A 10,666-nucleotide genomic window follows, 5' to 3' on the forward strand; every position below is an offset into this window, starting at 1 on the left:
AATTACACAAATATTATAAAAATTGTAAGAACTTGAAAAAGTTGTGTAATTGAAGCTGATAAAACTTTAAAAAGTTAATCCCCAAATATTACTTTCAAGAAAAACAAAAAAATAAATAAATCATGGTCATGTAATAAAAATAGAATACCAAAATTAAACGAGGTTAGGGTAAAGATCTTAAATTGAAAACAGAATAATTGTTGAACACACAAAAATAGAAAAGATAACCTTGAATTCTCAAGGTGCTTTATTGTGTACTATAATTCAACAAAGTCCAATAATTTAATGTCTAATCAGTAATACAAATCGACAAAGTCCGCCAATCGAAATATCCCCATTAGGTCAATGAGAAAAAAAAAAAAGCTAAATTTCTTGAAGTAATTTTGTTTATTGACAGACAGGCAAGGCCTGTCCTAAAAACCTAAACTGAAGGAAAACTAGGAGTCCCTATTAACGGGAAATTTTCAGTTATTTTAGTACCTTTATTTGCATCTCACGTTTTACAATTGATGAAAGATCTAGAAATGGCTCCCAACCAATGCACTTACTGTTTAATCAAGTTTCTAATAACATATGGAAGTATACCACCATTGTTGAAGTATGCCAATTCAACCTGCAATTGCAACCCAAAATCAGCTCTGGTATTACATATCTCAGGCTCTAAAATACGTAATTTCGTTAAAAAGTTGCCACATATTTGGACTAAGTGGAATTAGATCAATGTAAATAATCATGTAAGGACTAAGTAGTTGCATTTTTCAGACAAAGGGGTACTTTTCGTTTCTAAATTGAAATGTGCAGGCAGCGATAATCACATAACAGAAGATAGTAAAACATGCATATGCCGCATTATTTTGCACATAACAAATAACTGAAACCGTTTATTACCTCAGTGTCAAAGCGGACAGTGCAAGTGAAAGACTTCCCATTGTCAGTCGTGACGGTTACATCTTGGCCAGGTCTTATGTCGGATATTTTGTTTGGGAGATCAATGGTATAACGCTCGTGACCAGTCAAACCTAGAGTGTCTGCATCCTCACCAGACTTGAAACAAAGTGGAATGATGCCCATTCCTACCAAATTACTGCGATGGATTCTCTCGAAACTTTTGGCAATTACTGCTTTTACTCCCTGTTATGCAACAAAGTTAGACAGGTGGACTGTACAACTGAGGAGTATAGACCAAGTTTCTTCATCGTGGTGAAATCAAGACTTACCAACAACATTGGACCTTTTGCAGCCCAGTCCCGGGAGCTACCACTTCCATAATCTGCTCCAGCCAAAACAATGGTGTCATGCCCTGCATCCTTGTATCTCTGAAATTACAGATTCATTGTCAGGCTTTGTATTGAACATTTGATCAATTTGGCAGCACTTAAAAATTATTATCATTGCCCAATATAAATAACTGGTGCAGATTAAATTATACTTAATACCAATTAAAACAGAAATTTTGATTGTAAAATTGACAAGAGCAGAATAGTTAGTTTTACTTATAAAAGTACTCTCTAATGGAAAATGGAAAGTGACAAGATATCAAGAATTGTTGCCGTTAATAAATAATTGGTTAAAATTGATAACTTACCATTGCTGCATCAAATACATAGAGTTTCTCTCCTGTAGGGACATGTATTGTCTTAGGGCCAACTTCTCCATTCAACAGCTTGTTCACAAGGCGAATGTTAGCGAAAGTTCCCCGAGCCATCACTTCATCATTACCACGACGACTTCCATAAGAATTGAAGTCCTTGCGCTCCACACCACGGTCAAGTAGGAATTTTGCAGCAGGACTGTCCTTATGGATGCTTCCAGCAGGAGAAATGTGATCTGTTGTGATACTGTCACCAAAGTTTAGTAAGCAGTAGGCATCCTTCACACCATGGACTCCAGGAGGCTCCATGGTCATGTTCTTGAAGTATGGAGGCTCATGAATATAGGTCGAGTTGGGGTCCCATGTGTACAAGATGGAAGAAGGCACTTGTAGCTGATTCCACATAGGATTACCCTTTGTAATAGCCTGGTAAGTACTTCTGAACATATCTGGCAAGACACTGGATTGAACAGCCTATACAGCAGAGAAGCCCAAGATAATTAATTTTATGCTTTAAACACACGAAAGTTGAGATAATATACAAATTCTGGGGCGTCTACCTCTGCAACTTCTTCTGTAGACGGCCAGATATCCTTAAAAAAGATGCTCTTACCATCCTTCCCAGTTCCAATTGGCTCCTTATCAAAGTCAATATCAACCTGAAAAACAATCACAGTTACTCATTGATCATCACAAATGATACCGCAAAAGCTATTAGTCCTTTATTAAAAAGTACCGATGCCCACCCTCTTCTCTTGCATAGTGAGATGACTAATGAAGTTAAGAAAGCTTAATGAGGAAAAAAAAATCCAGATGCACAAGACACAGGTTAATCTGGATCACATAATGAGAACATAAACCCTGAGTACCAGTAAATAATGAGATATTACATACTGTGCTAGCCAGGGCATAGGCGACCACTAAAGGCGGTGAAGCGAGGTAGTTGGCTCTGGTTAAGGCATGAACACGACCCTCAAAATTCCGGTTCCCAGAAAGCACAGCAGCTGCTATAATGTCTGTAAAATATTAGAATTAATTTACATTAGTAAGCATTAAACTCGAGTAAGGAATATGATTAACACGTTAATGTGATGCAATAGTGTATTTACAAGCTTCCATCAAGCTAATTATGGATCCAGAAAAACAGTAAAATATTCACTGGTACCATTTTCTGAGATAGCAGAGGCAACTGATTCATCCAGTTCTCCTGAATTTCCAATACATGTTGTGCAGCCATATCCAACAATATGGAAACCCTGCTTATTCAGATATTCTTGCAGCCCACTGCACAAAATAAAACAAAATTGGTAATTCTGCCATACTGATACAAATATTTTATAAAAGATTATATTCACTCCAAGTCCGATTTAGATAAAAAAAATATATAGGAAATACCTCTGCAATAGATATTTTGTAACAACCCCTGAACCCGGTGCAAGACTTGTTTTTATCCAAGGTTTGACCTGAAGAACAATTATTTAAACAAACTCATTTATGGTCCGATAATATTAATATTCATGTAGTTCTCGTAAAGGTGAGAAGACTGAATAAATCCGAGGGAGTTTTTATTCTTTTTTATTTACAAAAAAGGGAGAGAGAGAGAGAGAGAGAGAGAAGGGGATTGGAAAGAAACAGAAAAGAAAAAGAGAAAAATAAGAAGAGATTGAGGAGTACCTGTAAACCAAGTTCACAAGCCTTTTTTGCAACAAGACCAGCCCCAAGCATGACACTAGGATTTGATGTATTGGTGCAGCTTGTAATTGCAGCAATCACAACACTGCCATGCTTAAGCTCTGCTGGCTTCCCGTCGAATGAAAATTTTGCCACTTTTTCCAGTGCCTCTTTTGGCACAGCAAAGCCCTACAACAGGGCAATACATTCAGCGGAATGTTTAAAAGTTTAAGAGAAAGTCGACCATTCTATAAATTTACAGACTGAACGAGAGGTCTGATCAAAGTTGGGTCTATTTCATGTTCCGTCCAACATAATGTTATTAGCTATCTTTTATTTTCCTACCTTGTAGTTACTGTGCTTGAGTGACCCGATTTTAGGAAAAGCAGAGTATAAATGAAGTTCTTAAATGATAAAGGAGGTTAGAAGTGTAGAAACATGGAAGAAAGAGAGAACCTATCATCCAAAATAAAAGTCAAGGAGAATTTCTTGTTCTATGTCAGATTTATCATAGAATATTCATCCATTACTGATTCCGTGACAAATATGGTCAACATCTTGTCATGTGCCAATTGCAAAGTATGGGACTTGGATGCCCCATAGGAAAGGAAGGGATTTCCTAATGGGGTTTATATGGACCTAGGCTCCCCAACCTCAATAGCTAGCTTTTGGAGTGGTTTTCTCCAAAGTTCAGTATCACATCTTATTTGGAAAGTGAGCCACACACACATCTTATGCAACAGAGATATTTTGCTTTGAGTCAAGTAAATTTTACTTTTCTAGATCATTATACATCATATCAAATTGTTATGTTCTCTCTCCAAGACTTCAACTGGATCGAAAGTTAAAGAAACAGATTAGCAATTGATTGACAATAAATAATTGTTTAATTAAAACATGAAAGTGTTCACTAGTGCTGGATCTTAGAAATGCAGCAAATGCAAGCCTCACCTTGAAACCAACTTTATTATTAAGACAAGAATTCCAATCAGCCTTCATTTCTTTTAAAGGAACCCGATCATGAGGTCTGAAAAGAGTAGCAGCAGTTACAATTTATAACATATTATATCTAATACATATACATAAATGCCAAAGAAAACAAAGAACCTAATGCCCTACCGAAAAATTTAGAAACAGAAGGAAAAAAGACAAACCTCTTCGGTCCCGAAACACAGGGTTCAACTTCAGCAAGGTTTAATTCTAGATATGATGAGTACACTCTTTCTTGTTGGGGCTGAGCATATCAAGATTTGGGTTTGGAGGAAAGCACAAGTAGAACAGGAAGAAATTAGACTAGCTACATCTAAATACAAGCAGAACGGCTGAAAGTTGAGAAGTTTATAGGACAAAAGGTAAAATTGTAAAAAAGAAGAAAAATTCTTGCCTCCTTATAGTCAACAAACATTTTATTTGCACGGAGATATGATTCTATCATTGCCACCTGAATTAAAGGACAAGGATGTCACCTAGTTATTCAATAATTTTAGATTGAAGGCAATTATATGATGAAGTAGAATACTCACAGTTTCGTCACTTCTGCCAGTCAATTTGAGATACTGCAAAGTAACATGATCTACAGGGAAGAATCCCATGGTTGCACCATACTCAGGAGACATATTAGCAATGGTAGCCCTGTCAGCCAATGATAGCTCACCCATACCATCCCCTACAAATATGTATAAAATTAAAAACTTACATAAAGAATTTGAGGGCCAGGCAATTGAGGAACTACAGTTAACTGCAGGTCAGCTCCACGAAAAGTAATTACCATAAAATTCAACAAACTTGCCAACAACACCATGCTTCCTCAGCATTTGTGTCACAGTTAGAACCAAGTCTGTAGCTGTCACACCATTTCTCAACTTTCCGGATAACTTAAATCCAACAACACCAGGCAAAACCATACTCATCGGCTGACAATTTTCGAAATAGATTAACTTTAGAAAACACAAGTGATAGAGATGTACATTCCATCAAATGAATGAGACAAACAAGAACTGTGTCATTGAAAGAAAGTACAAACTAGAACAAGTGGATAGTGTATAGGACTACTACTATTCTCAAATCATTAAAAAATTATCATCTTATTTGATTAGAATCTTCAGTCAAAAAGCAACTGAAACAAGTAAAAAAATGGCCACTTGATAATGGCCACAAACAAGAACTAGGAGACAAAGATCATTTGCACCATAAACTAACATGCCAACTTAAGTTAAAAGAGACTTCAGACTCCTGCAGTGAGTTTTATATTCACTATTAGCTATTAATTTTGGCATGTGGTTTAGAAGAATGAAGTTGTAGTACATTAAGTAGAAAAGAATCGGGCTATACTCATCATTGCAGTACACACTTTAATTAGCAAAAACTGAAATCATCAAAACCCAAAGTTAGAAACTATTTAAGAAAAACATTGTCGTTGGTCCACCAGAATACTGACTTGACCAAGCATAGCTGCTTCAGCTTCAATACCTCCAACTCCCCAGCCAGCTACTCCTAACCCATCTATCATAGTTGTATGGGAATCAGTTCCAACCACGCTATCAGGGTACAGCGTGCCATTGGTGTTGAACACAACCCGTCCAAGATATTCAAGATTAACCTGAAATTTTACAGTGTCAACTCACTTGGCCACCATGTTCACACAGATAAAGCATCCAAGAAAAATTCAAAGTAATGAAACATGTGAGCTTATCCATTCATCACTCAGTAAATTATTTGCCACATATAAGGTTAGCAAGGATAACTCCACCATTATGTCAAAATGTGTATTGCATATTGCACTGAATACCAAAGTATACCTGATGCACAATACCAGAACCGGGAGGAACAACAAGCATGTTATGGAAGGCACTAGATCCCCATTTAAGGAAAGAAAACCTTTCCTTGTTCCTCCGAAACTCAAGCTCCATGTTTTCTTGCACTGCATTTTCTGATCTTGTTACATCAACTTGAACTGAATGGTCAATGACAAGATCTACCGGAACCTGAATACAATATATTTTCAGTAACAAAATTTACGGATAGATTAAAAAGGAAAATTATTCCATGATAGTCAGGAACATTGTAGAAGACATTTTACATGCAAAAGTGCATATTATTGAACTGATACCGATTAGAAATCTCAAGATATCTTCCTATGAACTGACACCGATCAGGATCACAGATGGAAACAAGATGCCTCACACTGCTAACGTATGAAAAAAATCAGTTAATTATGCTTTCGTACTAACTAGCATATTAATATGATATGTAAAAATTTCTCAAGATCCACAACCTTATTAAGCCAAAATTTTCAAAAGATTACAATCTTAACCAATAGCTTCTAGTAACTGACTATCCCTCTCAAAATAGAAAATGGTTGACAATATGTCCGTACCCTTATTACAGTAAATATTCAAGCAAATGATGTAAACAAGCGCACCAAAGGATTAATCTTGCTAGTATCGCTGCCAAGCTTGTTCATAGCATCACGCATACAAGCAAGGTCGACCACAGCTGGCACTCCGGTAAAATCCTGGCAACAAAACAGACTGGATTAAAAACAAAGCAAATCATCACCTGTTCCTTTAGTCGAGAAGAATATAAATATGTATATGTATAACAAGGATTATCAAACACCTGTAATAGAACACGAGCTGGCTTGAAGGGGATTTCAACTTGCTTTGGTGATGTATTTTCCCAATCAATAATTTTCTCAACATCTTCCTTCTTCACTTGGAAGTTGTCACAATTACGAACAGCCGACTCAAGCAGGATTCTGATCGAGTATGGTAGTTTATCTATTACATATACAGCAGAAGCAAGGGACAGACACAATCAGTCACATAACTAATGGAAATTACTGGGCTGGACCCAAGGCATGAAGTAGTATATCCAATCAAGTCAACGAGTGAATGTATATATATGTATAGTTGTACGAGAAATTTACCAATCCTTGGATCATTGAGAGCAGGCAAGCTATAGAACTTTCCAAACTCGCCACCACCTGGCTTGGGAAGACTCGTCAACACTTCCTTAAAAGGATGTTCAGCAGCTGAAAACCATAAAAACATGTTAACCAAATCAAAACTCCAAGGTGATGAATTGAATTGTCAATTTTAAATAATTCAAACGATTAGAATATAGGGTATACATCATTTTTTAAAACATTATACTAATTTAAAAAATATATATATATCTCCTTGATCCTGCAATCAATAATGATATGTTAATCATGAACCGGAAAAAAACAATTAAAAATTTTAAATTTGAGGCCTCGCGCTCATTGAAAGCTAACAAAGACTTTGACTTAGAGTGAGAAAGACAGAGACGTTAATCTAAGCTAAAAACTAAAATCAGCAAATAAAATGTTGAATTAAGATTAAAACAGAATCAAAAGCATGCGAAAGAAAGAAGCTTCAAAAGTATTGGAGAGTAGTACCCATAGTAGCAAACTGCTTCTGAAAGCGTTCAGTGACAGGATTAAAGGCTCTGATCTGAGCACGGAGGCTAAGAGGAGATCTCCAATCAAGACGGTGGCACCATCGCGAAGCAGAGGAATGGAAGGAACGAACAACGACGGATGCAGTAGATCGCTGGTTGTTAAGAGCAGAAGAAGAGGCGGGATTGAGATTCCTCAAAGAAGAAGGAAAAAAGCGAGTACGAGTGTAAGAGGAAGTTGCTCTTAAGAAAGAAGAAGCAGCTGAAGAAGAGGTAGAAATATACATGACGTCAAATGATGATGTAAAAGATCAAAGGATTAAACGAACACACATTCACAGGATAATGGCAGTAATCATTAAGCAGAAGATAAGGGAAATTCAATGACAGGAGCAACCAAACAGAAATTCATGGCCCTTTCTGCATTTTTTTTTATTTTTTACCTTAAGTTTGTTAAAAGTGGATGAGAAGAGAAAGAGAAAGGCGTATGGGAAGTGAGGGCAGTGGAATGAGGAAGGAGCATAGGGCTACGTGCCCGCTTTCTAGAACGGCTCTGGCCTCTTCAGAGCTGGTCACTCCGGAATTGCAGGGATCTATAAAAGTGCTAGTCTAGGGTTTTAATTTTCACTCACCAATTAAGTTCTGCCACCTGCATCTTTTAATTATATTCTTTTTCTTATATTTGTTAATAGAAATAATTAGAACTAATGAGTTGAGTCGTGTTGTTTAGGTCTAGACTTGTTCTTGTTTATAAAAGGGGCATAAAATTTTTTTCGTATGATAAAAATGTTAAAACTTAAGTTTAGTTGAACTCACCCGTATTAAAAATTTTATATAAAAATAAATTTAAAAATATAATACAAAATAAATGCTTCCTACAAAATAAAAAAAATTAGGTACATCTTAGTAAGCAAATACACTTAAAATAATAACAAAATTAATAATAAAATAATAATTATATGATATTCAAATAATAATAATAAAATAATAGTAATATAATAGCGAAATAATAGCAAAATAATAATAATAACAATAGTAGTTCATCTTTTTGCAAATTCGGTCCGGTCAAGGGCCCAGCAAAAAAGTTTACCTAAGCCTCGGTTCATTTAGAAAATGAGTCTTACTTTTTATCTAAACTAATTTTTTGGGCTTATATTTTGTCCTTGATCAAATATAGTCATAATGCATAATTTGGTATTGAGTTTAACTTTTCTTTTTTAATTTGGTGTTTGTGTTTTTTTTCAATGTGACACTTATATTTTACAAAAGTTATATATTTTGGTGTCGAAAATAATCATATTAATTTTTAATATTTAATTTAAGTTTTAGAATTGTTTTAATAAAAATTCATATTTAGCTAACAATATTAACAATTAGTTCAATTAATATTAAATTTATTCTATTAATAAAATTATGAAAAATCCAAACTGTTAATATTAGTAATTAATTTTCATCAAATCAATTCTAAAATTCAATTAAACATTAAGAAGTTAACACCGTTACTTTTGAGTACCAAAATATATAACTTTTGTCAAATACAAGTACTAAATTGATATAGAAAATAATATAAATATCACATTAAAAAATATCAAACTCGGATACCAAATAATATGTTAAGCACGCTTAGTAATCTGATTAGTCCTTAAAACAATTTAATTTCTATTAGATGATTATGGAGTTCAACTCTAACTATTTCAATGTTTAATTTGAATAATTCAAAAGTTTAATTAATTTTTTATTTATTATAAAAATGCTAAAACTCAAAGAGGTTGTTGTTATGTATTTATATTATTATAATTTTTATATAATGTTTATAACTATATATAATCTCTCTTTAACTTTTAAATACGATGATAAAAGTATTTCAGCGCTCAAATCTAGATTACCTTACATTTGCAATAATATCAATGTCAATTAAACTAAAACTTAATCCACTTATATATTATTATAATATTTCATTGTGAATTATATCACAATATCATCAACTTGATTAGAAAAAAATTTAAAAAGCATTTTTTAAAAATTAAATATTATTATAATGTGTACACAAAAGTCTTACCATTTCATCTCTATTTCATCCGAAGAATATTTTTATAAATATATATTAAAAACAATAATCTAGTTAAAATATGAAAGATTAAATGTTCCATATATATGCAAACGGGTAAACTTGAAGTATATATCAGTTTTAGAAAATAATTAGAGTTTTAGGTTAATTTTTTTTATATTTAGAGAAATAGGCCGATTTTGGAAAGAGAAACAAAAAACGCATCTTCTCTGTTCTATTTTTTTTTTGTGTGTTCGATGTTGGAAATTTGGAGAAAAAGATTTATTTGTGTTTGAGGTATACATTGTGATAGTTTTAAGGTAAATTTGAGTTCATAGTGATGCAATAGCACTCAAAGACCTACACATCTCATTTGCTGTATTGGGATGGAATCATCACCTTAGAAGCCCATCGTATTACAACTCAGGCTTAGAGTTCAAGGTGCTTATATGGTCACGGGTTGAAGTATAACTATGGCTCCTAGTTGACGGTGGTTATGCGATCCCGAGCTAGAATATAACTTGGGAGCCCAGTTGGTAGTGGTTATGCGTCACGGGTTCAAGTTTCATGATACTGGAAGAGAATACTTTATAAACCTCATACATAAGTTTGAGATCATAATCATAGGGAAAAAAATGGGTTTTCCAGTATAATAAACTTATTCTTTTTCTCCATCTCCACCAGAAGTAGTATCCTTAAACTAATTGTCTGAAACCTATGAAAGAGTTGGATGTAAGAGGACTTTCAAGGGGGTGACTGTGTCGGTGGAGAGAAGATAAAACTCAAGTTGATGCAGTAGCAGTTGTAGTTATTAATGAGTTCCTTAATCACAGCAACTACTGTCGGCCCGAAAGGACTTTCATCTTTTCTCCACCATCACAATTACTTCTCCCCCTAAAAGTCCTCTTCCCTCAACTTTGTCATAGGTTTCGAACATG

At 34.4% G+C, this 10,666-nt stretch overlaps 1 protein-coding gene across 4 annotated transcripts; it reads right to left on the minus strand.

Moving 5' to 3' along the window:
• Positions 1–215: 215 nt before the first annotated feature.
• Positions 216–8,349, minus strand: LOC108465130 (aconitate hydratase, cytoplasmic). Of its 4 annotated transcripts, none has more exons than XM_053025672.1 (21): positions 8,125–8,349; positions 7,683–7,876; positions 7,191–7,295; positions 6,881–7,041; positions 6,684–6,776; positions 6,061–6,246; positions 5,700–5,861; positions 5,031–5,175; positions 4,786–4,928; positions 4,647–4,703; positions 4,417–4,496; positions 4,214–4,289; positions 3,266–3,451; positions 2,987–3,054; positions 2,757–2,875; positions 2,486–2,607; positions 2,152–2,250; positions 1,586–2,065; positions 1,218–1,316; positions 889–1,131; positions 216–613 (listed from the first exon to the last, which is right to left on the minus strand). In XM_053025672.1, the coding sequence occupies exons 1-21, from the start codon at positions 8,202–8,204 to the stop codon at positions 545–547; spliced, it is 2,967 nt and encodes a 988-aa protein (XP_052881632.1). In that variant the 5' UTR covers positions 8,205–8,349; the 3' UTR covers positions 216–544. The 4 variants fall into 4 exon arrangements, with proteins under 4 accessions (XP_052881632.1, XP_052881633.1, XP_052881634.1 ...); XM_053025673.1 differs by having other exon boundaries at positions 7,683–7,943; positions 8,125–8,263; XM_053025674.1 differs by having other exon boundaries at positions 7,683–7,836; positions 8,125–8,260.
• Between the last annotated feature and the right edge of the window lie 2,317 nt (positions 8,350–10,666).

Source organism: Gossypium arboreum, chromosome 3 (assembly GCF_025698485.1).
Source record: "Gossypium arboreum isolate Shixiya-1 chromosome 3, ASM2569848v2, whole genome shotgun sequence".
NCBI classification, from domain to species: domain Eukaryota; kingdom Viridiplantae; phylum Streptophyta; class Magnoliopsida; order Malvales; family Malvaceae; genus Gossypium; species Gossypium arboreum.

Coding starts and splice junctions, on each gene's coding strand:
- LOC108465130 (XM_053025671.1), bottom strand. CDS start 7,968: ATGTATATTTCTACCTCTTCTTCAGCTGCTTCTTCTTTCTTAAGAGCA. Junction 3,055..3,265: donor CTTGTGAACTTGGTTTACAG/GTACTCCTCAAT, acceptor ATTGTTCTTCAG/GTCAAACCTTGGATAAAAAC. Junction 614..888: donor CTGTCCGCTTTGACACTGAG/GTAATAAACGGT, acceptor TTGCAATTGCAG/GTTGAATTGGCATACTTCAA.